At 44.0% G+C, this 26,217-nt stretch overlaps 1 protein-coding gene and 1 long non-coding RNA gene across 8 annotated transcripts in view; one reads left to right on the forward strand and one right to left on the reverse strand.

The window, feature by feature from the left end:
- The window catches only part of PRDM15 (PR/SET domain 15), a 44,566-nt gene extending 37,848 nt beyond the window's left edge, over positions 1 to 6,718 (forward strand). For 6 of the 7 annotated variants that reach the window (XM_037903595.2, XM_037903634.2, XM_037903640.2 and 3 more), the window contains 7 exons: positions 160 to 279; positions 991 to 1,122; positions 1,567 to 1,650; positions 1,829 to 2,004; positions 3,166 to 3,246; positions 4,674 to 4,883; positions 5,336 to 6,718. In XM_037903595.2, coding sequence (XP_037759523.2) covers positions 160 to 279; positions 991 to 1,122; positions 1,567 to 1,650; positions 1,829 to 2,004; positions 3,166 to 3,246; positions 4,674 to 4,883; positions 5,336 to 5,812 — 1,280 coding nt within the window. In that variant the 3' untranslated portion in view covers positions 5,813 to 6,718. The remainder of the gene's footprint in view (positions 1 to 159; positions 280 to 990; positions 1,123 to 1,566; positions 1,651 to 1,828; positions 2,005 to 3,165; positions 3,247 to 4,673; positions 4,884 to 5,335) is intronic. The other variant, XM_037903602.2, reaches the window with a different exon arrangement.
- Positions 1 to 25,998, reverse strand: LOC122464079. Its single transcript, XR_006287939.1, has 2 exons — positions 25,794 to 25,998; positions 1 to 2,788 (listed from the first exon to the last, which is right to left on the reverse strand). It is a non-coding gene; the product is annotated as an uncharacterized LOC122464079 (long non-coding RNA).
- Positions 25,999 to 26,217: the final 219 nt, after the last annotated feature.

Genomic DNA, 26,217 nt, shown 5'->3' on the forward strand with positions numbered 1-26,217 from the left:
TTTTGGGATACAGTTTGCATGAGAGGAGCTGTTCAGGAGACAGTTTGAATATTGCTCAGTGAATCTATTGCCAGAGGTTTGTCAGCTTTTAGCACCACACATATTTTCCCCAGAGAGTCTGCTTATATACTGCAGTAACCTTTTTTTTTTTTTGGGAAGGTGTAAAAAGTCATGCGTGTGAGCAGTGTGGAAAGTCATTTGCCAGAAAGGACATGTTAAAAGAGCACATGAGAGTCCACGATAACATCCGAGAATACCTGTGTGCGGAATGTGGTAAAGGTACAGACATCGCCTTTGAATTAGACGTTTTGTTTAGGTTACATTTCCCATATTAAAACCAATAGCTTCATTAAATACCAGGGAAGTCCTCAAAGTAATGAGAGTCTTGTATTTTGAATAGGAAGCCATGCTGATCAGGATGTTAGGGGTCTGCCTTAATTTTACATCCATCAGTTCCCTGGCCTGCAGCAAGCAAACCTGATTTCTAAAGCTCTTCATCTGTTCTGCTGCAAATTTCAGGAATGCTTGCTTGCCTGATTTCCATCACATTTACGTCCCAGAAAAGAGTCAGAAAGAACCCAGTTTAACTGTGCGTTCTAGGCTGAGTTTTCAGGAGTTAGCAGTTAGAATAAACATTTTTCTCTACTTTGTTACTTGAACAACCTTGAACTGGAATCCCTGCAAGACACTAGTATTGTGCCGTAGATTATGCTGTTGTCAAACTCCCTGTCTCTCCGTGCTTTTCTCTTACCCTCCTTAGTGATTGTTTAAATATTTTCATATATATTTTACTTAAAAAACCCAAACCCACTAGTTAAAGAGCATTTCTAGCTCAGCTATGGGCATTTGTGGACATCTTCTATTAGGGATGAAGTTAGGATCATCTGCTTGAAACATGCTCATCTTGAGTCCTTACTCTGGGTGCGGGGCAAAGGGTAATGCGGATGAATTTTCCCACCATGTCTTCAGTTACATCTTCATGGCTCACAGGAATGAAGACAAAACATGCTCTGCGTCACCACATGAAACTCCACAAAGGGATTAAGGAATATGAATGCAAGGAATGCCATCGTAAATTCGCACAGAAGGTCAACATGCTGAAGCACTACAAAAGGCACACAGGTGAGAGCAATCCAGAGGACCGGTCATCCTACAGAAATCGCACTTAATCAGTTAAATGGTTGTTTTGGAAATATATGACATTACCCTGCTCTGAGCAGTCGAAGAGCATGAGCAACACAGCTTAAAGGAGTGTTTTACAAGGTGTGAAGACTTTGGCCTCTCATGAGCAGAGACCTGCCCACTGTGTCATGGTTTGTTTTTTTAACATAGACCATTGGGTCTAGGGTACGGTTTTTGACTTGAAGTAGGGTTTGAACTCTGATCCCCAGAGACAAATGTCTCACCCACTGCACCAGCTCCAGTTAGTGCCTGCATTTCCTACAGTACTTTTGCAAACAATGGAAAAAGTGGCTAGTGAAACTGATTTTTCATAACCTAAGATTCACAGTTGTACTAGGTACCGTTGTTTATCACTCCAGTTTTAAATGTAATCTCTCCATACAGGGATCAAAGACTTTATGTGTGAGCTCTGTGGGAAGACATTTAGTGAGAGAAACACAATGGAGACCCATAAACTGATTCATACAGGTAAGTGTTCTAATGCAATGTATCAAAAGACAACAGCTTGACATTCTGCTTCAAGCAATCCTGAGTCAGCGTTCTGCACTACGTAATTAAAAAAAAAAAGGTGTTCCTCTTAATGCAATATTACAATATTCACCTTTAGCGATATCTACTAACTCCTTTTCATTTCATTTGCCACCAGTGGGGAAACAGTGGACGTGTTCAGTCTGTGATAAGAAGTACGTCACCGATTACATGCTTCAGAAGCACATCCAGCTAACTCACGATAAGGTAGAAGCTCAGAGTTGTCAGCTCTGTGGGACAAAGGTTTCTACCAGAGCTTCAATGAGTCGACACATGAGGCGCAAACATCCAGAGGTGAGATCTGTGGCAGATGGATTGTGGCTTATTATCAATTCACTTGGCTTAGCTGTGACTTCAAGTGGGTCATCTACTTCCTCCTTCTTACATTCTGGCAGGACTGATCTTGGTTATTTGTAAACCAAGTGTCTGTGTTAGGCTTGATTTTCTGCATTAATGGCAATTCCACAACTATCTTGCCCCTCTGTTTGTGTTCCTTCTAATTCCTGATTCATAAACATTTAATAGTTCCCTTTTCCTATTAATTCAGCTAAGTTTTTCTGCTGCATCTTAACTCCGTATTTTTCTGTTTTGTACTCATCAACTAGAGTGGATAATTGATCCCTGTTCCTTTTATGGCGTTCCTCTCACACGTTTGTTGACAGCTATCATGTCTTCCCTCAGAATTCCTTTAATCTAGCTCAGATATGGCCTGCTCTACTAACTTTTCCCTTGGAGATCTTACTTTATAAACCGCTTATCGTGATTATTGCTCTTCCTTGATCTCCTTTGTTTCCCAGTGAAGGCTCGGAAACACAATAAGGGGCAAAACTCTTGCAGTCTCTCTTTTGCATTAAAACCAATCCGAGTAATAAAGTACCTGAAATGTGGAGAGCTGGTTGTTTCTGATCTTCAGTGAACTGAGATTTATAGATCCTGTTGTATACAGTGGAGCACGCCACACTCAGAGACTTGTAGTTCAGGGGTGCTGTAATTTTTGTTGCTCACTGAGGCATCAGGGCAGGTAAATGATGGTTTGTCTTCTCCTGCAGTCCTTCAGGTTTAATGGGGTATTGTCTGCCTAGGAAGCAAGAATAAAAAGATGCACTGCAGCTGCTTTTACGTTTAAACTAAATTTCCAGCAGCATGGTCCCTTTGTTTATATGGCATATAGTGACCCATACAGTATGCTTATTTTTTCCCACAGAAAGCAATGAGATTTTATGGAATTTAAATGTTATGGGATTGGTTGCTGGGGTGTTAGTGAGAGGAAGGAAAATTATATACCATAAGATTATTATTATGAATGAAAGTAAAACACATTATATTGATTAACCAAGTCAATTAAAATGCATTCGATTGCATGATCTTGTCCTGTGTTATTGTCAGTGGATCTCTCCATTGCTGTTCTGTACTGGCCATAATTTATCAAGCTGACCAGGATCTGTTTATCTGTAGGTTCTTTCAGTTAGAATTGACGATTTAGAGCAGCTCCCAGAAGCTACCACCATTGATGCCTCCTCCATTGGGATTGTTCAGGTAAACTAACCGTAGCAGAATCCTAAATTCTTCTGTGGCTTTGGGTCCTTGCCATTCACATGCTATTTCCATGGCACTGAATGACATACACCATAGCCACCGTCACTGGTGAGCCACCCCGGATAAAACTGGAACCTGCTGAGGAATGCTGGGGTTGGATTCAGGATCCTGTACGCACTATGGGCAAGTGTTTTGCATTTGTCACAGGCTTAGTCTTAACGGAGGATGAACAAACTCCTTTTCCTGAAGGTGGAAAAACAGGTTTGAAAACTTTACTCAAACACTGTAGCTTCTTATTACGGTAGTGCCTAGAGACTCCAATGGGGATTGGGTTTGTGCTCTGTTTATAGAGAGTGAAAAAAGAAGCAGAGAGGACATGCAGTGGAAAAATGGAGCAGAGTGTGGGAAGAGTTAACAAATATTATTAAGCATTTCGGTACTGTCAGTGTGTTGGCTCTGTGATGAATAGATCAGAAACAGAGACCCTGCTCTCAAGGCTAACAGACTTGTGGTAATCAAACTGTGGAAGCAGCATCACAGGGCAGATTTGAGCTGAGGCTTTATAGGCCTTGTGGAAGAAGTGTGTTTTAAGGAGGGACAGTAAAGAGAAGAGATTGATCAGATCAGAAGCAGGATTCTGAAGAGGAAAACAGAAGGCAAAGCCCTGGCCTTACTGAAGTCAATGGAAAAACTCCCATTGATTTCAACTGATCCAGGTTTTCGGAGAGGAATAGGAGAAGGAAATGAAAGAGGGACGTTAAGTGCTCATGTAGAGCAACAGGGAACAAGTGAGCATGAGTCGTAAGAGATGGGGTGGTCAGGGAGCAATGCTGGGCAAAAGGTGAGGACAGGGAGTTTTAATTTTATGTTAAGTGAGCAGAAGGCAGTGGAGGGATTCAAAGAGGCAACAAACATGATCAGACTGTCTGAAAAATGGAGCAGGAACGGGAACCGCAAAAACGCCAAGAAAAAATAGAGTGAGAAACAGAAGAGGGAGTGGGCAGAGTGGAAAACAAATCCAGAATGAGTGTGAAAGACATTGCAGAGAGAGGGAGAAAAAAATCTAAGGAAAACCAGATTCCATGCCTACTGTAAATAAGGGTTATGTCCTTTGCAAATATCTTAACTGTGGTCAGCATGGTTGGTGGGAAATGCATTTTTCAGTGACTCAGCTCAGCTGGTGTAGGTCATTTTTTGAATAGTACTACAGAGATGCTAGTAACCTCTCTGCTCTGTGGTTTAGTGGGGGTACCGGTATTGTAAAGAGTTAATTACAGGGAGCAAAACCATTCCCTCAAATCTGGTGTTAGCCAGTTTGTCATGTCATCTTCACCTGGGGATGGACAGCAAACCAACCTCTGGTGACACTCTGAACTAAATGACTTGAGCAGCGACATTCAGTTGTACCGAAAACTCTGTTCTTGTAGCCTGAGTTAACCCTGGAACAGGGAGAGTTACCCGAAGGCAAGCATATGAAAGCTCCTAAACGTGGCCATAAGCGAAAGCAGAAGCCGGGCGAAGAGGAGGAAGTGCAAGTGCCTGAGGACCCTGCCTTCAATGAATACACAGAGAAGGAAGCTGAATTCACAGGGAACGTGGGAGATGAAACCAATTCAGCTGTACAAAGTATTCAGCAGGTGAGTTCCCATGAAAAGCTACTGGACAGACATTGCAACAGGGCTTGATGCTCTTGGAATCCTAAGGGCAAACGTGAATGAGCTAGGGATTTAAAGCTGCAGGTAAAAAGCACAATTCAAAGAGATATAGAAAGATGGGGGAGGAAGAGGGGTCTATTTAATCTCCTTCACTTCCACTCAACTCCTTATCTTCATTTCTGCCCATTTGGTGCCACTGCCTCTTGCTGAAGCTGTGCTTGCAAGTGTGGAGTGAATCCAGGGGATCATTATCAATATTGCATTTGTCTCTAGCTTGTTAGTTGCTTTCTTCCACTTACAGCAGCAGTCAGCTTCCCTTCAGCATGATATCCAGGGCCAGCAGCAGCGGCACCAAAATGGTCTGCATCCAGCTAACACATTTCATTTCAGAGAGCCCAACGGAAGGTTGAGGTTTTATTTCTGTTTCTCCTTAGGTGGTGGTGACCCTTGGAGACCCAAACGTCACGGCCCCTTCTAGTTCTGTTGGGTTGACAAATATTACCGTCACCCCGATTACCACGGCAGCTGGAACCCAATTTACAAACCTCCAGCCAGTGGCTGTGGGCCACCTTACTGCTCCTGAACGCCAGTTACAGCTCGACAATTCAATTCTTACTGTGACATTTGACACTGTCAGTGGTTCTGCCATGCTGCACAATCGCCAAAACGATATTCAGATACAGCCACAGCCAGAGGCAGCCAATCCCCAGTCTGTGGCGCATTTTATAAACCTGACAACCCTGGTGAACTCCATTGCTCCTCTAGGGAACCAGATCACAGAGCAGCATCCGTTGACGTGGAGGGCAGTGCCTCAGACCGATGTCCTGCAGCCCCAATCGCAGCAAACACAACAGCAGTCAGGACAGCAGCAAGTTCAAACAGAGCAGCAACAGCAGATGTACAGCTACTGATTTGTACTTGAAAAGACTTGAAATGGACTGGACTATGAGACAGTTTAAAAAAAAGTGGAAAACTATACGTGAATTGTTTGCTGGATACCAAACAGAGCTGGAAAAATGTTTATACAATGAAATGTAAACTAAAATTGGCATAGCACCCTGCAACGCTGTGGTCTTGACATTTGCACACTATTTCTAAACACAGCACCATCTAGAAGTCTCGTTCTAAATTCAGCACCCCTGTGTGGTGGTGTGTTTTGTGCAGTGATGGTTCTGGGTTTTGACAACAGCATCACAATAGACCTTACACAAAGAGAGGAAATCACAAATAGTAAATATGACTAACCCTTCAGCCATACAATTTAATTGTTTTCCAAGCTGGAGGGAATGTATACAGTGAGCTGGGGTTCACTGGTTGTCACCTTCCAGAAACTGAAATGTAAAGATATAATTGAGCCCCCAAAAAAAGGATTGATTTGTTTTTTTCATCCTTAGACGGTCTTGTATCTAACAGAACATCTGGTAAAGTAAGGGTGAGGGTTTGGGGCTGGAAGTGGGGGAAAGTCTATGGGGTGAAAGAAAATGTACCCAATTTCACAAAGTATCTCCATTGTAGTGATGGAAAAATCTTTTATGAGTAAAACATGTCAGTGCTACCTGAAGCAAATAGCCAGTCTAATGTTAAAACAACTTTTACGGTCTTCTAGTAAAGTTAAGTTTGAATCAAACCGGTTGTGAGCTGAAACCATAATGTGATAAGATTTTATATAATTTTGTTAAAATTGCTCTTTCAATATTGCTTTTAGCTAGGAGGCCTGAAGAGCAATCAGTCCCCTTTGATCAAGTTCAGGATGTGAATTACCAATTAGTCTTCTTTCATCATGTAATAAACATTTGAGAAAGTAATTTTTTATATAACCTTCGTATTTCACTGTGTGTTCTTGGTAGATATTTACGTATCAACGGCTGGTCTGACTTGGTTCCATGTATCTTTTCATCTCCTTATTCTTCTGCATGGCAGAACTAGTGTGTGGATTTTGCTTGTAGAACTTCCAAATCCCATAGCCATCCACTGGCTGTCATGAAGTCATAAAGTGCAATATCTAACATTCATGTGTACTGCCACAAGGAGGCAGTCTGAGCCAATGGATATAGGCCTGCCTGGCTATACAGGAAATGAAGGACAGATACATCCATCTATGCTGAGACTGCCATTTCCAATGCCTGATAAGCTGTATCCTCCATATCTTCTGTTTGTGCCAGTGCACAGTCTGGATTGTTGCATATCAAAATGAAGATGATATCCTCTCACACAAAGGACAAAGCACTGCTTTTCTCAAAGAGCAGTGAACAGTAAAAGTTGCTCTCTGCCACTGGACACCTGAAAGGCAAAATTTCCAAACCACCAATGGATGAAGAAAAAGTTCCTTTCCTGCATTACAAACAGAGGCACTCAAACTTGCTAAGAGGGATTTTCCTTGATACGGCAATTGCCGCACTTCACAATGGATACAGACTGATGTTAATGAAAAGCCTGTCTGTGCCTAACACATTAATGAAAATGTTCAGTTTGTAAACAAAAACATGATGAGGAATGAGTTAAACTTGAAAGTGTGTATCAGCAATATCTACCTCACCCCTAGAGAATGAATTATAATATCCACAGAAAAATCATTCTACTTAGAGACAAAAACAGATCCCTCAGAAGTATGAATGCCTGGAAACAAATAGCTAAGGGATGTGCACCACTTTGCTCATTATTAATTATTTGTATTGTAGCATTGTCCAGAGGCCTGAAATAGGAGCGGGACCCCATCGTGCCAAGTTCTGTACAAACATTCAGCACAGAGGGTCCCTGCCCCAAGGGGCTCACAACAAAAATAAAATTCAGAACCATATATTCTTTCTTCAGTTACTATTGCCCCATGCAAATTACACCTTCCCATGCAACCTAAATTATGCACCCTTGTTGTGGTCTGAAATAATAATGTTAGTGAGATGAAGAAATAACATTCTGTTTAATTAGAACTAAAGATTTCAAAACTAACAAATCCTGCATCTTGGCAGGGGGCTAGACTAGATCAGCATTTCTCAAATGTGGCCACAGCCTTCTGGGCAATGATTGGGTGAAGGGGCAAAGCAGCAGTCTCTTCCCCCCCCCCCCGCCGCCCCTAGTACCCTCCCCACGCCCCTAGTAGGGGTTGGGCCCTGTCCTCTGCAGACACAAATGCTGGAGGAGCAGGCAGCCAGTGAGTTCCCCACTTTCGTGGGGGCAGGTTTCAGCCCTGGAGTGGTGGACAGCAGGCTCCAGCTGCGGGGCTCCAGCTGTGCAGTGAGGGGCTCCTTCCCCCGATGCACTGCTTCAGGCTCTGTCTCCAGGCCCCATCCCATAGGCGCGGGGCTTTGGTGACAAGCTCCAGGCTCAGCAGCCCTCCCTCATCACCCTTGTGTCCCACTGCCTTCTCCAGCTCAGGGCTTCAGTCACACTGTGGCAGGCTCCAGCCCTAGGCTCATCCCCCATCACCCCTGGCCTTCGCTGCCTCCTCTGGCCCCAGGCTTCAGCCACGCAGCGGTTGTCAGCCACTGGCCCCTGCTGCCTCCCTATCCACCTCCCCATCCAGGGCTTAATTTGTACCCAGGCTTGCCAGGGCAGAATAAGTCTGCAGTGAAAGTGATATTTGTATGTTTGTTAATATCACTTTCACAGCAAACTTAGTAGCTAGCTGGGAGGCTGTGAAAAGAGATATTAATACACAAGCATCACTTTTCATAGCAGCAGGCTGACTAGACTTAAGTCTAAAATATAAAAAGCAACCAAAAAAGCAAAAGGGGCAACAAAAAGGAAAAGAACATGCAAAGCACCTTATTTGTATTTCTATTCTGCTCAGACCCAGTAAAGAATAGAGAGAACTGTACATTATTTTTATTATTGAGTCTGCAAAAAAAACCCAACTCTACATAAATAAATTACATACACATGTCCAAATCATTGTACATATTTGTTTTTCCTAAAGTTAATTAAGTATTTTAGGAAAAATTGACAGAGTGGCCACCAGCAAGAGTTGGTGGTCGCATTCTGAGGCCACCAAAAAAATTGTTTTGAGAACCCCTGGACTAGATGACCCTTGCTGTCCCTTCTAACCTTATGGTTCTATGATTCTATGCCCCAGGGTACATTTGCTTATGTTGGAACTCAGAATTTTCTGCAAGTGTGTTGTGCTGATTGAAAGTGGGGTTTTTATATAGAGAGAGAGAGAGAGCGCGCGCGCACCGGCAAAAAAACCTTGTGGCTGAGAGAAAACATTATGGAGTTACAAAATATGTTGATCTATGGTGATGTAAAGTTAACTGGTACATTTTACCTACATTTACTAACAAACATATGTATTGCTTTTAAAAAAGTGTACTACATGTTAGAGCCATATCACACTGAAAATAGACCCCTTGATAAGGAAATGTTTGGGGGTTTGTTTCCTTCTTTCATTTTCCTAGTAATATGTATTTATGCAAACTGAAGGTTGGGCTAGGAGGTGTAAGTTCATCAGGTGGCAGTAAAGTAAAATGAGCATGTAGCATGAGTGTGTATTTAGTTTCTTTAATTTCTCCAGAGCCTTGTAGATTGGTGTTTCTGCAATATAAATAATGAGGAAAGTGGCTTCATCCCTTAACTGTTCATTTCCAGACTGTCCTATTTGAGGATTTTTAAAGCAGAAGCACTAGAATACGTTTGCAGTGGGACAGGATAGGCTCTATTGCTATATGCTTTCAAAATCAACTCATTCCTACTGAAGTTTGTTGTTTGTGAATTTCCCTGCTTTTTTTCCTTTAAGTGCCAAATGTTGAAATAGGGTTGATGTTTATATGGTTTGCAACAGAGAGAGCCATGAGACAGATTTTATGAGGACCAATGAAGCAGAGCTTCTTTCCTCCAGATGTTAGCAAGGCCATCGAAGGAAAGTTGGGGGTGGGGAAGAGTTCCATGTGGGTGGGATCAGGGTGGGCACAGTGGAGGAGAAGGAAAGGCTTTTTATCTGGGTAATCATATAATGAATGTGTGCATGCCAACCATTTATTTGATCTACTGTAATCATATCAAAAGAAATGTCTCTTTTGATCCTCCAATAGCCTTCCCCTAACCCCAAAATACTGAAAGGCATTTCACTGCAGGAGAACAAAAGGCAAAAACACTGAAGTTCCTTGAAGAGATTATGAGCTTAAAAAGTATTAGAAAGTTTTTCAAAAAATAAATTTCAGCTACATTTTTCAGAGCATCTCAACTTTAAAACTGTTTTACTTGGGTCAGTATACTGCAAACATCACATTTATCAGAGCATTTCTCTTGATTTTTTTTCACTAAACTTCCCCCCAAAAAGCCCTGTACCTAGGGTGAGATGCAACGTATGGAACTGCAGCACGACTGATGTCTTTTTGGAGAAGTTGGGGGTGGAGGATCTTGAAAATGAGCTGATCTTGGAGAGCTAGTGTGTGCTGCAGCTTCACAACTATTCTCCCTGTGAAAACATGTGCTTTGTAATGCTACTGTGGTCGGGGTTATCTCTCAGGATTGGCCTGCTTTTAACTTTTTTCCACAGAGTTTGTCAAGGATTTTTCTTTAATACTTTGGCCCAATATGAGGAACTTACTTATCTGAGCAGTTTCTATATCTCCTTTGCTCAAGAAATATTGTCTTTAGTTCAAATGAATACCAAAGTTATGCCCTTTTGTTTCAAAGTAAAAATACAAGGGGTGTGTAATCCAGCACAGAGACATGCATTTATTGAACAATATCTTTGCCAGTACATCACCAGCCTTTTTTGACTAATGTGAAGTTATTCCCTGTCTTTTCAGCAATGATTTGGGAATTTTGCACATTGATAATAGCAAAATATTGACTTATTTGGATCCAAAATAGCAACATTGTATAGCATTCCATGTACATACAATTGTCTATTGATAAAATATTTAGTTGAATGGTGCCTACGGCACATGGACACTGAAACAAAGGAGCCTCAAGCTGCAGAATCTTTACTAGCGCTATCATTCAAAACCAAAAAAGGATTAGTGTAACCATCGAACTTTGCCTGCAAGTTACACAGAATTGCTCTAAAGGCAAGAAGCTTACTCAAGTTATGTCTCGTTACATTTGTACGTACCACAGAATACAAAAACACGGTACGGTTTTCAAATAATTATACTACAGCACTGCCATTGTAAAGAAGTGGGATGAGGAAAAGGTTAAGTCCTCCTCACCTGTAGTCTGAGATCTCTCAGGAAAATGTACTGTATCAAGTGCTATTACACTGTCTACTATTAAACTTTTTTGAGACTTCTCAATATGGAAGGTGTACATTTTGTGTAGAAACGTATATATTGCTTTTCCATCTGTCTAAATAGCCACATTCTCTGTACCTGTTAATGTTCTGGAAATTTTGTCTGAAGTTGACACATAGGTAGGTATTCAAGAGTTAATTTTTCAGAAAAGATTTCCTATCACTGTGTAAGAGAACAACCCAGTAAATGGCGCTGTGTGTGTATGCAAAGGTAACTGAATTTCCCATCCTGAAAACCATGAGTAAAGCCATATGTTTCTCTCACTCACACACACCAGACGCACACACACAGACAGAGAGCCTATAGATGCCATAACATCTCCAATTCCTGGTTTCCTTAAAGAAGGGAAATTCAGTGCATCTGCTGTGGACTGAGCTTCCCACTGCCATTCAGAAGCCTGCAGAATTTTGTAATTTTGCCTTCAGTTAACAAGTTGTGAGTCACTGACTTCATTCGTAGCATTGTCGTCTTCACATAGAGAAGCCAAATAGCAATGCTAGAAAGAACGAGAAACAGCTGCAGACTTTTCTAGATTCTGATGTTACTTTGAGAATCTATATGAATTTCAATTTCCAGCTGTTTGAATATTATCTAGAAATTTAAATTTGTGTTCATTCACGATGAAACAAGTGAAGACTCTCCCTGGTGGGACGTCACACGTATGAGGAAATGCCACGGGTAAATCAAATTACTATTTTTATTCTTGGAGCAAAATAGCTACCTTATACCATTACAAGGACAAGATCTTACAAGAGGGCATTGGAGGACATCAAGAAATTAAACGGAATTCATTGCAAAAAGGCAGGGGAGGGGGTTCAAAATAGCATTGAGACAATATCCAAAGGAGAAAATCTCACCGAAAGTGAGAATACTTGTTAGGCCACTGGAGCTGGTGAGCCTTGCAGGGGCAAAAGGGCAACCTGGAGCACCAGGAGAGACACTTCTCACAACAAATGTGGCATTTGTACTTTGCAACTCCATCACTCTGCAACCCCAAAAAACAACAGATAAGCTTGTGCCAGCTAATGTCCAAAAAAATTAAAAATCACCAGTTTCAAGGAAACTGAACATGGGGAAAGACCCAGATGGTTATCAGGTCTTCCAAAGGCTGTTTCCTCCAGCTCTGAGAGGTTTTATTTTTCTGCCACTAACCCATTTGCACTCCCATAGGTAAGAAGAAGTTGCAGTTTTCATGATAAACCCCTGATTTGGAAACCTTTATAATGCTGCTGTAAAATTTTACTTCAGGCTCTGACTTACACAAAGTGTAGCATACAGCACATTTTAAAACAAACGTTGAGAACATTGTCTTGGATGTTTTCTTTGTACCTTTCTACGAACACTACTAGTTTGAACTACGGAACTCACATTTCCATTTCAAACTGAAATTCATCATATGAAGCATCCGTAAGATAGTCAAACCACATTTGACATTTTGGATTGTTTTCTGAAGAATCCAAGAAATCCACCACTGCCCTTGAGCTCTCCCCTAACACTCCGCTATCCTCGGTCCTGAGTGCTCTCATGCATGCTGTCTCTGCATCCACACACGCAGTCCCCTACTGCTGCCCCGCATCCAGCTCTGAGCTCTTCCCCAGATAGACAGTCAGGCTGAAGAGCACCATCCTCATCAGGGGGCCCAGCAGTTCTGGGAACCCAAACTGCATTCTGTCTCTCTGCTTCTCCAGGAAGCACCAAATGCCCAGATCCAATTCTCTCATGTGCCTGTGACTGGGGATTCCTGGTGCTCCCTGCTTTGCTTCTCCCAAGGGTTGAGGGTGCCTAGGGACACCATGACTACAAAAGAGGTGTTGCAATGTGGCACATGGGATTGCAATGCCTTTCCAATTTGGCCAAGGAAGGGTCTGGACTGCTCCCTCATTGTGCCCCTGCCTAGCAGCGGGTCCTCTAGCCCCACCCACCACCAGAAAGATCCCGGGCATGACTGTGCCGGTAGCCCTCCCAGAGCTGCACTACACAAGCTGCAGGGCTTGACTCTGCAAGGTGCTCAGCACACTGGCCCCAATTCAGCAACTCACTTAAGCACGTGCTTAACCTTCAGACTCATGGAAGTCCAGGGGAATTACTTATGTCCTCAAAGTGAAGAATGTGCTTAAGTACTCTGCTGGCTGAGAACCAGAGTGCTCAGCACCTTGCAGGATCAAACCCACAGTACACATCCACCTCCTGCGCGGACTCCCTGCAGCCTATTCTCCCGTCCCTATCGCACTGGAAGTGCAATAGTTCTGCTGTGCTGGGTGCCCTCTGCTGCCCTGCAGAAAGCTGGAGGCTTTGGGCTTTAGTTTCCTCCTGAATGTTCACAAGACTGAGCTTTTATTGAAGGTACCTGTGTTATTTGCCAGGAGCAAACACTCAGCAACCTGCAAAATGTGAAGTATGTGGGGAATACTATGAGAGTGAAGGGCTTTTGCCATCGTAACAATGGATGGGACCTGCATAGGGAGTGGGGCTGAATTGACATTTATCTTGTACCAGCCTTAACGAGATGAGCTGGTGTCCAGTTATGGAACTGCAGCAGAATGTGTTTTCTGTCTCATCATCGGTCATCTTCTGGTACAAAAATAAGGAAACATGATTTTGGCTAAACGACTCTTAAAAACCACACCAAGGGAACACGCAGGACTGAAACAGCCTTCGGCCTCCCAGCACAGTACAAACTTCTCTCATGTGCTGCACTTAACATCCAATCAACTTTTGTCTTCTCTTCTGCTGTAGACAGTGGAGCTTAGGTTCACTTATTATTTTAATTTATTTCTAATAGTATGTTCTGGGTTTTAATATTTAGTTTTGTTATATTTAATGTTTCTAAATTTTCCATTAAAGGAAATGGCATTTGCATTTTGGGTGCAGAGGGAATGAAGGATCAGACAGTCATTTAATAAACAGTTATCTGGTAAAGGCACTTTTGTTGCAAGGTTCCTTAGAGAAGGAACTGAGGAAGACTGTCAGAACATTATTCTAGAAACACATGCCAGTCCTATAGACAACCTCCTGTCCCACACAGAACGCTTCTTTATTATTATTTGTCCTACACTATAGCATTAAAAGCCCCAATACAGATCACAGACCATCGTACTACTAGGCACTCTATCAACACATAGTGAAAGACCGTTCGTGCCCCAAGAAGCTTACATTGAAGGCCTGGTTTACATCTAAAACTTAGGCTGACTTAGCTATATTGCTCAGGGCTGTGAAAAATTTCATGTGTTGGAGAATATATCATCCATTTGTCTCTCTGAATTTTTAATTTCAGTGTCTAAAGGGACATAAGGCTTGAGAACAAAACTTAACTGTTTTGTATATAGCAGCAGAAGCCTATCATAACCATAGCATTTTACTAAGGAGTACAGTTCCTTGATTTTTTTTCCTGCCAGGCTACTAATGTTACAGCACAAAATTCTTACCTGCCTTTGCAAAATTCACAGTAAAAAGGATGAGCAGCAGAGTGTCTCAATTAGATGTGCATTTTCAAACCTGCCACTGAGATGATCATTTCATACAATTAACATTTTACTGAATTAACTGAAAAGAAAAACATTCTTATTTCTAGTTGCAGTGGTTGAATAGGAAAGGCAGATACGCAAAAAAATAGTTGAACAGAAAAATAGTCCATAAATGCTCACAACCCAGGAAAAATGACATCACAGTCTCTAAGCCCTGGTCTACACTAGGACTTTAGGTCGAATTTAGCAACATTAAATCGATGTAAACCTGCACCCGTCCACACGATGAAGCCCTTTATTTCGACTTAAAGGGCTCTTAAAATCGATTTCCTTACTCCACCCCTGACAAGTGGATTAGCACTTAAATCGGCCTTGCCGGGTCGAATTTGGGGTACTGTGGACACAATTCGACGGTATTGGCCTCCGGGAGCTATCCCAGAGTGCTCCATTTTGACCGCTCTGGACAGCACTCTCAACTCAGATGCACTGGCCAGGTATACAGGAAAAGAACCACGAACTTTTGAATCTCATTTCCTGTTTGGCCAGCGTGGCAAGCTGCAGGTGACCATGCAGAGCTCATCAGCAGAGGTGACCATGATGGAGTCTCAGAATCGCAAAAGAGCTCCAGCATGGACCGAACGGGAGGTACGGGATCTGATCGCTGTATGGGGAGAGGAATCCGTGCTATCAGAACTCCGTTCCAGTTTTCGAAATGCCAAAACCTTTGTCAAAATCTCCAAGGGCATGAAGGACAGAGGCCATAACAGGGACCCGAAGCAGTGCCGCGTGAAACTGAAGGAGCTGAGGCAAGCCTACCAGAAAACCAGAGAGGCGAACGGCCGCTTCGGGTCAGAGCCCCAAACATGCCGCTTCTATGATGAGCTGCATGCCATTTTAGGGGGTTCAGCCACCACTACCCCAGCCGTGTTGTTTGACTCCTTCAATGGAGATGGAGGCAATACAGAAGCAGGTTTTGGGGACGAACAAGATGATGATGATGAGGAGGTTGTAGATAGCTCACAGCAAGCAAGCGGAGAAACGGTTTTCCCGACAGTCAGGAACTGTTTCTCACCCTGGACCTGGAGCCAGTACCCCCCGAACCCATCCAAGGCTGCCTCCTGGACCCAGCAGGCGGAGAAGGGACCTCCGGTGAGTGTACTTTTTAAAATACTATACATGGTTTAAAAGCAAGCATGTGAAAGGATTACTTTGCCGTGGCATTCGCGGCTCTCCTGGATATACTCCCAAAGCCTTTGCAAAAGGTTTCTGGGGAGGGCAGACTTATTGCGTCCTTCATGGTAGGACACTTTACCACTCCAGGCCAGTAACACGTACTCGGGAATCATTGTACAACAAAGCATTGCAGTGTATGTTTGCTGGCGTTCAAACAACATCCGTTCTTTATCTCTCTGTGTTATCCTCAGGAGAGTGAGATATAATCCATGGTCACCTGGTTGAAATAGGGTGCTTTTCTTCAGGGGACACTCAGAGGAGCCCATTCCTGCTGGGCTGTTTGCCTGCGGCTGAACAGAAATGTTCCCCGCTGTTAGCCACAGGGAGGGGGGAGGGTTCAGGGGGTAGCCACGCGGTGGGGGGAGGCAAAATGCGACCTTGTAACGAAAGCACATGTGCTATGTATGTAATGTTAACAGCAAGGTTTACCCTGAAAGAGTGTAGCCAGTGTTTTATAAAATGTGTCTTTTTAAATACCGCTGTCCCTTTTTTTTTCTCCACCAGCTGCATGTGTTTCAATGATCACAGGATCATCTCCTTCCCAGAGGCTAGTGAAGATTAGAAAGAAAAAAGAAACGCACTCGAGATGAAATGTTCTCCGAGCTCATGCTGTCCTCCCACACTGACAGAGCACAGACGAATGCGTGGAGGCAAATAATGTCAGAGTGCAGGAAAGCACAAAATGACCGGGAGGAGAGGTGGCGGGCTGAAGAGAGTAAGTGGCGGGCTGAAGACAGGGCTGAAGCTCGAATGTGGCGGCAGCGTGATGAGAGGAGGCAGGATTCAATCCTGAGGCTGCTGGAGGACCAAACCAGTATGCTCCAGTGTATGGTTGAGCTGCAGCAAAGGCAGCTGGAGCACAGACTGCCACTACAGCCCCTGTGTAACCAACCGCCCTCCTCCCCAAGTTCCATAGCCTCCACACCCAAACGCCCAAGAACGCGGTCGGGGGGCCACCGGCCAACCAGCCACTCCGCCACAGAGGATTGCCCAAAAAAAAGAAGGCTGGCATTCAATAAATTTTAAAGTTGTAAACTTTTAAAGTGCTGTGTGGCATTTTCCTTCCCTCCTCCACCACCCCTCCTGGGCTACCTTGGTAGTCATCCCCCTATTTGTGTGATGAATGAATAAAGAATGCATGAATGTGAAGCAACAATGACTTTATTGCCTCTGCAAGCGGTGATCGAAGGGAGGAGGAGAGGGTGGTTAGCTTACAGGGAAGTAGAGTGAACCAAGGGGCGGGGGGTTTCATCAAGGAGAAACAAACAGAACTTTCACACCGTAGCCTGGCCAGTCATGAAACTGGTTTTCAAAGCCTCTCTGATGCGTACCGCGCCCTCCTGTGCTCTTCTAACCGCCCTGGTGTCTGGCTGCGCGTAACCAGCAGCCAGGCGATTTGCCTCAACCTCCCACCCCGCCATAAACGTCTCCCCCTTACTCTCAAAGATATTGTGGAGCACACAGCAAGCAGTAATAACAGTGGGAATACTGGTTTCGCTGAGGTCTAAGCGAGTCAGTAAACTGCGCCAGCGCGCCTTTAAACGTCCAAATGCACATTCTACCACCATTCTGCACTTGCTCAGCCTGTAGTTGAACAGCTCCTGACTACTGTCCAGGCTGCCTGTGTACGGCTTCATGAGCCATGGCATTAAGGGGTAGGCTGGGTCCCCAAGGATACATATAGGCATTTCAACATCCCCAACAGTTATTTTCTGGTCTGGGAATAAAGTCCCTTCCTGCAGCTTTTGAAACAGACCAGAGTTCCTGAAGATGCGAGCGTCATGTACCTTTCCCGGCCATCCCACGTTGATGTTGGTGAAACGTCCCTTGTGATCCACCAGAGCTTGCAGCACTATTGAAAAGTACCCCTTGCGGTTTATGTACTCGCCGGCTTGGTGCTCCGGTGCCAAGATAGGGATATGGGTTCCGTCTATGGCCCCACCACAGTTAGGGAATCCCATTGCAGCAAAGCCATCCACGATGACCTGCACATTTCCCAGGGTCACTACCCTTGATATCAGCAGATCTTTGATTGCGTGGGCTACTTGCATCACAGCAGCCCCCACAGTAGATTTGCCCACTCCAAATTGATTCCCGACTGACCGGTAGCTGTTTGGCGTTGCAAGCTTCCACAGGGCTATCGCCACTCGCTTCTCAACTGTGAGGGCTGCTCTCATCTTGGTATTCATGCGCTTCAGGGCAGGGGAAAGCAAGTCACAAAGTTCCATGAAAGTGCCCTTACGCATGCGAAAGTTTCGCAGCCACTGGGAATCGTCCCAGACCTGCAACACTATGCGGTCCCACCAGTCTGTGCTTGTTTCCCGAGCCCAGAATCGGCGTTCCACAGCATGAACCTGCCCCATTAGCACCATGATGCATGCATTGGCAGGGCCCATGCTTTCAGAGAAATCTGTGTCCATGTTCTGATCACTCACGTGACCGCGCTGATGTCGCCTCCTCGCCCGGTATCGCTTTGCCAGGTTCTGGTGCTGCATATACTGCTGGATAATGCGTGTGGTATTTAATGTGCTCCTAATTGCCAAAGTGAGCTGAGCGGCCTCCATGCTTGCCTTGGTATGGCGTCCGCACAGAAAAAAGGCGCGGAATGATTGTCTGCCGTTGCTCTGACGGAGGGAGGGGCGACTGACGACACGGCTTACAGGGTTGGCTTCAGGGAGCTAAAATCAACAAAGGGGGTGGCTTTACATCAAGGAGTATTTCAGGCAGGACTTCACGGAGGGTTCCAATAAGAAATGGTGCACCTAAGTTATTGTTCTTATTGGAACAAGGAGGTTAGCCTGGCCTCTGATTGATACATGGCTAGATTTACCTCGCTGCACCTTCTCTGTGAGTGACTGCAGTGTGACCTAGAGAAATGAGCCCCCTAGATGGGGGAGGAGGCAAATGAGTACAAAACAAATCTGGTCTATTTCTTGTTTTGAAATCTATCTTTTACATTTTTGGCTGGCAGCAGACGGTGCAGAAGGACTGCATGCCATCCACATCTCATGGCTGCTCAGCAGAAGACGGTACAATAGGACTGCTAGCAATCCGTATCGCCTGCCTGCTCACCATAAGACGGTTCAATAGGACTGACTGCCGGACTTAAGAGAATGACCTGGTCAAGTCACTAAAAATTTAGTCCCTGCGCCCATGTCTGCCCAGGCGCTCCCAGCCGACGCGGCCAGGAGCACCTTGGACATGACGATGACGGCTACCAGTCGTATTGTACCGTCTGCTGCCACAAGGCAATGGGTTGCTGCTACTGTGTAGCAATGCCGTACCACGTCTGTCAGCACCCAGGAGACATACGGTGACGGCTACCTGAGCGGGCTCCATGCTTGCGGTGGTATGGCGTCCACACAGGTAACTCAGGAAAAAAGGCGCGAAACGATTGTCTGCCCTTGCTTTCACGGAGGGAGGGAGGGAGGGAAGGGGGGACTGACGATATGTACCCAGAACCACCCGTGACAATGTTTTAGCCCCATCAGGCATTGGGATCTCAAAACAGAATTCCAGTGGGCAGCGGAGACTGCGGGAACTGTGGGATAGCTACCCACAGTGCAACGCTCTGGAAGTCGACTCTAGCCTCGGTACTGTGGAAGCACTCCGCCGAGTTAATGCACTTAATGCACTTCTGTGGGGACACACACACTCGAATATATAAAACTGATTTCTAAAAAACCGACTTCTATAAATTCGACCTTATTCCATAGTGTAGACATACCCTAAATACCCGACTAAAGTCCATAAATATTTTGGGGCAAATTTTGCACATCAGTTACACACTTGCAAATCCAGCAAAAATCTTTCCTGAGGCAAGTGGGGTGAAGTACTCCTGGGGAAATTCTGCACCACTGCGCAAGCACAGAATTAATGACCCCCCACAGATTTTTTCCCCCTGCAGAATAATTGTTTCTGATGGGGAGGTGAAGGGAAGCCGCAAGAGGGGTCATGCACCCCTCCTGGGCAGCAGTCCCGAGTAAGTGCATCGGTTTGGGTGTCATGAGCAGTTGGGGGAAGTATAAATCACTCCCTCTGTTGTGGGGGGTAGGCAGGGCTGGGTGTCCGTGCAAGACTCTGTCCCTCTCACTTGCTATCACGGTGCACCCAGCATGGAAGGGCAGGGCTCCAGGTGGTTCTGGGGCAAGTGTGGGGCAGGCCTGGCCCTCGCACTGTGTCAGGTGGGTGCAGCCTCGTCACTGAGTCTGTGTCCCAGAAGGTATGGGGAGGGGGCTGTAGGGTGATCTCCCTCCTCTGTACCAAAATAATTGAAACTGGTGTGACTATATTGTGTGATTTTGACAAAATACAGGATTTTTCAGAATTTTAAAATATTGTGCACAGAATTTTTTGGTGCAGAATTCCCTCAGGAGTAGTAAGGAGAAGGTTAACACAGTTGTAAATGGATTCAGAAGTTGTCTCTTTTTCATTTCACATTATTTTTACGATAAAACCAGAACACAGACACTAAACCCATTTGACAAGTGTTTCCTGATAAAGTAATAACACACAACTTGCAGAAATTTACAAGTTATAGAAGAACATTAATGAAACACAAAACAAAGGCAACTTAAATGTCTTTGTCTGAGTATATGCTATACTGGTATAAGCACTTTTATACCGATATAACTATTGTCTACATTAGAGGGTTTTGCACGTATTGGCCTTGTCCTCACTAAGCCCTGGTCTACACTGGGGGCGGGGATCAATCTAAGTTACGCAACTTCAGCGACGTAAATAACGTAGCTGAAGTCAACGTACTTAGATCGACTTACCATGGTGTCTTCACCGCGGTGAATCGACTGCTGCCACTCCCGCATTGACTCTGCCTGTGCCTCTCGCAGAGCTGGAGTACAGGAGTCGATCGGAGAGCGCTCAGGGATTGATTTATCGTGTCTAGACTAGACGCGATAAATCGATCCCTGCTGGATCAATCTCTGCCCGCCAATCTGGTGGGTAGTGAAGACATACCCTAAGAAAAAAAGGGGGGTGGAGGTGTTCTTAACTTGTTAGCTAACTAACATTAACTAACTCGAGGTAAAATCCCAGTGAAGACAAGGCAATTTGCAGTTTTCATACCTGTGTGTGACTTTTGAAATACAGAGTTACTGGTTAAATAAACTACTTCAGTATGCCATCTGATTTTTTGTGCAGTATTTAAGGAGACATATTATACCATTAGATCTATCCCAATAGCTTAATAGATGACAATTCCCAATGCCCAAATATTATTTGATTTTGCTGTAGAAATTACATACTATCAAAATATGCATGCAATATTTCCTGATGCAGGCAAAACCCCCTTATTTTTCTAGTGCAGCTGGATAAGAGACAACCCACTGACTCATTAGAGATACTGAAACTGTGACAGGAATATTCAAACGCTTTTCAAAAGTTAGTTTTTAATACATATTTTTATTGCTGTAATACCCATGCACCAATACATCACAACTCATACAAAGTACCAGGCCCTGGATTCACTCCATTCAAGGAAAGTATCTGATTTGTATCATCTTCCTCCCTCTTATTTCAAACAGTTTTTAATACTGACCTATTTATTTGATCTAGCTATTTTGACTTTAAAATATTTTAAAATAAACTGTCACCATTTGATAAAGATGGTTTATCTAAACAAATACACAGAAGAAAAAGTGCAGTATTCACAAGCTGAAGGTTTTCCAAATTTTTGCTTAGAATCGCCTAAATTGAAAGCAGATTTAACTTCCAATTACACCTAATGTGATCTCTGAGTAGCCTTTGGTTAAACAAAACTTTTACTACAGTGCTGGCATAAAAATTTTTGTTCTGAAGAATAAAATAAGTGAAGAGAGAAAATACTTAGCTGGTAGCATAGAACTGTATGTTGAATGCATTGTGAGGGGACATACCATATTAAAGACTGTTTTAAACTAAATTTTAGTGTTTATCATTTTCAAACAGTCATTCCAGGAAGGGCTCTTGTTCTGCACTATGAAAGAGATAACATTTTATCATGTTTAGTCTAGCAGCAAATTAAAGATGAAACGTACTCAATGCAAATAAGTCTGAGATGCTAGAATGATAAGGGAATGCGCAAATCCTCATTTTGTCACTTTCTGGGAAGGGCAGCATGCTTCAGAGCTGTTATACATACTGTTTTGTGGATGGTCTCAGAAGAGAACAATTGAGAGATGTGTTTGTTCTTCCTCCCTCATTCATTCTACACCCCTACATATTTAAGACCCTATTCTGACCTTTCAAAGGAATGCCTGTTTCTGACTTTAGAGAGAGAAGGTGGGTAAGGTAAAATCTTTTATTAGACCAAATTCTGCTGGTCAGAGAGACAAGCTTTTGAGCTACGTAGAGCTCTTCTTCAGGGCTGAGAAAGTTACTAAGAGTGTCATAGCTTGATATGCTAAACTATCTGTTCGATCTTGTATTTAGCTGTTTTTCTGGTATGTATGAAGAAGTCATCATTAATCAATTTTTGCCCTAATCCTGCAGGTTTTACTCAGGCAAAACAAAAGTCTTTGTAAACATGCAAGTTAGAACTATTTAACTTGAGTAATCAAAAGACAAAATGAGAAACTTGCTCCTGAGGGAAAATGTATCTCATTTTCATTCACTATCCTCCCCACATTTTCCCATGCAGTACATACAGATCTCAACATGAACTAAGTTTTCCTGTAGGCATTATTTATTTGTGTGGTTAGCGAAGTGAGAAAAATGGGTTAAACAGGTGACAATCTCCAGAAACAGGTTTCAGAGTAGCAGCCGTGTTAGTCTGTATTCGCAAAAAGAAAAGGAGGACTTGTGGCACCTTAGAGACTATAAATAAATTTGTTAGTCTCTAAGGTGCCACAAGTACTCCTTTTCTTTTTCCAGAAACAGGGAGATGCATAACGTGCTGCTGGCAGAAAAGTTTTTACAAGGCACACTGCATTTATTGCTCTTGGGTTAGAGGAATCCCATCATTCCTGAAAATGTCTGGTTGGCAAATGGACGGCTATTATTTTCATTTTATAACACATTAAATTACCTTCGTATTTAACATTCTGTTCTCAGTTAACCAAATCAGAAATGGACATCAACCATAAATGCAAAGGCTTCACCAAAATGAACACTGATCTAAAAACTAATTTCAACTGAACACTGACTAGCTGTATTCAGCTGAAGTTTGTAACAATCTAAATTCTGGCTATTTGATTATCCTGCACCTTTGCTTACTGCTCAGGCAACCATCACAGTGTACAGCAAAATTAACGAAACATGTGGCTTTGATCTAGCTACAAGTAAAGGCCCAGTCCTGTAAACACATACACACCTGTTTAACTTGAAATGTGTGCATAAGTATTTTCAGGATTGGGGCTAAAGAGTGTTGACATTTACAATTTTATTTTATTTTTTTAAGGATTTAGGACTACAACATAAGCAACACATTCAATACTGCCATCCAATGTAACAGCAATATTAATGACCGGCTACAGTGCTGCAGAAAATGCCCTGGGGAACCAATATCAGTTGAGTTAAAATGAAACAAAGTACACATGAAAAAGTAAGATGGGGCAGAAAAGTCCCACTTTGTTTGCGGAGGTTCTTTTTTCTTTTTCTGGGAGTAGGGGATGGGAGTAAGGCTTAAATAATCTAAAATCTTTTTTTTTTTTGCCTCGATCCTAAAAGGTCTCCAAAGAGAGACCAGCTATAATTTATCTTGTAAATCAAGCTGTGACATACCATGGTACAATCCAGAGTAATGAGCAAGAGTGTCACACCTGCCCAGCAACCTTGGATGCTTTACAGTGCCTTGCTGAAGTAGCCACACCGGAGCTGCTCACAAACAGCCTTCCAGCATGCAAGCCACACCCTGAGTGTCTGTGTGTAACTGTAGCCTGACAACCACACTTGGGTTACACTCTGGCTCTCACCAGCCTTGGTTATACTACAGGGTGACTCCAACACACCCCCACTCCCAGACTTCCCCCCCAAAATGTATGTCATCTATTGCTAACCCTCTCTTGAACAGTACAAAATATTTTAAGTCCACTATTCCTTAAAGGGAATATGCCATTTTATTATCTCAAATAGTTATCAGACACTTCAATTTAAACACACTGGATTAGATAAAACAGTAAAATAATCTTATTAACAGCCAAAGTCAGCCCTCAGAACAACCTGCTCAGAAAATTGGCTGGTTCAACCTGGGTGCGAGCACTCAGATGCTTAGAACATCAGCCCTTGCCCTCTGCTATTCAGCTGCAAAGTAATGTGCTCCTGTCTGGTGTCGCTCATCTCCATGGGCAGTGGGTGAAACTTCCTCTGGGTGAGGCGAGCTCCTTGTCCTGCCTCTTCCACCCACAGCACCGTCCACGCTCCGCCCCTGCTCTGCCCCAGGCCCCGCAGGGAGGCAGGGAGTTCGGTGTATGCTGTATAGAGAGAGATGAAAGCCCGATCTGTCCTTCTGAAAAACTGCTTGTCATTGACAGCCTGCTTTAAAGCAGTAGTTTAATCACCTTTCTTTCAGAGAATTCCCTGCCAGACTCATTTACGTAAACTGGGTTTGAATAAGACGACTAGATCAAGAAAAACAACAAGGAGTCTGGTGGCACCTTAAAGACTAACAGATTTATTTGAGCATAAGCTTTCGTGGGTAAAAACCTCACTTCTTCAGATGCATGGAGTGAAAGTTACAGATGCAGGCATAAATATACTGACACGTGAAGAGAAGGGAGTTACCTCACAAGTGGGTAACCAGTGCTGACAGGGCCAATTTGATCACAGTGGATGTAGTCCACTGCCAACAATAGATGAGGAGGTGTCAATTCTAGGAGAGGCAAAGCTGCTTCGGTAATGAGCCAGCCACTCCCAGTCCCTGTTCAAGCCCAAATTAATGGTATTAAATTTGCAAATGAATTTTAGTTCTGCTGTTTCTCTTTGAAGTGTGCTACCCTTAATTTCCCACTTCACACCCCGTATGCATAACAATCTAACCCTCAATTGCCCACTTCAAGTAATGGACTACAACATGCATTAACCCTTATGCTTAACAATCTATCACAAACTGTATTTAGCTCAGACACTGTGATTTCCTTCCCCAGATCTGAAGAAGAGTTCTGTGTAGTTAATCTGTACCTTATTCCCTGATAACCAGAAACTTCTATGCTTGAACTCTGTACCGTTTTCTTTCTATTTCAACATTATCTTAACAAAATTATTAAATCTGAAAGCTTGTACCTTCCACCAACAGAAATTGGTCTAATAAAAGATATTACCTCACCTACCTGATCTCTTTTTTTCTTTTGTTCCATGCAATACTCTATTTGGCCTAGAAAAAAATTCTATTGAAAACAGGCAGAACAAAGACATAATAGGAAAATAAAAGTCACAAACAGCAATTGCTCAGTAGGCTACCATGAAAACGGTATGACATCAACAACGTCTCACATTTATTATGTGTATGTATTGTGATAGCACCAGCTACAGGCCCCAGTCAGGACAAGGGCCTTATTGTACTGGAATTATACCGTCACATAGTAAGAGACAGTGACTGCCCCAAGATATTTATAAAGATTTACACGTTTAACTAAGCACATGAGTCATCCTATAAAGCACCAGTGCTGCATGAGCTTAACCACATGAATAACTTTTAAGATCTTGAGTAGTCCCACACTGACTTCAACAAGTCTACTCGTCAGTAAAGTTAAGCATTAATGTTACTTAGCATAGCACTGGCTTTCAAGAGTGGGCAACACGGCTGACCTAGGCCTAAACCAACCAGCCCAGGACACTGCTGTTCCTTTTGGAAAACCTGAGTCTTTCCATCGCCCCATCACCATCAGAACACTGCGTCCACCTTTTCTAGAGGAGCGGGGGGCCACCCCTGGCAGGATCAAAGAGGAGTGACTACATTTAACGCAAGTTGCACCTCCGCCTTTTTTTCCTGTCGCCTACAGCGTCAGAGCTCATAATTTACAAATCCCACATACAACGTACAAATCCGAGCCGTCTCTGAAGGCCACGCAGGCGGCACCTGCGGCCCTGTCTACACTAAGGAAACCTGGGGGGCGGGCAACGGGCCAGGAAAGGCAACCACCCTGCCGCTGGGTGCGGTGTCGTGCCTCACACACAGCACCGCAGGAGAAGAGGGGCTTGGGGACGGGGTCACGGCAGCGGGGACATGAGGAGGGAGCTGGTCACTTGGCAGCTGGAGGGGGAGGGCTGGGGGAGCAGAGGCGACCCCGCCCCCGGCTTGCTCTTTTCACCAGGGGGCGGGGCTGCACCCCTCCATGTCCCCGCCTCCCTCGGGCGCGAGGGAGAGGGCGGGGCGGACTCCCTGCGGCTTCTAGCCCCGCCCCTAGCTGATCCCAGAGGGCCGGTGGCCGTTGATCGAGGAGGCGGCGCTCAGTCAAG

This window comes from Chelonia mydas, chromosome 1, assembly GCF_015237465.2.
Source record: "Chelonia mydas isolate rCheMyd1 chromosome 1, rCheMyd1.pri.v2, whole genome shotgun sequence".
Classification (NCBI taxonomy): domain Eukaryota; kingdom Metazoa; phylum Chordata; order Testudines; family Cheloniidae; genus Chelonia; species Chelonia mydas.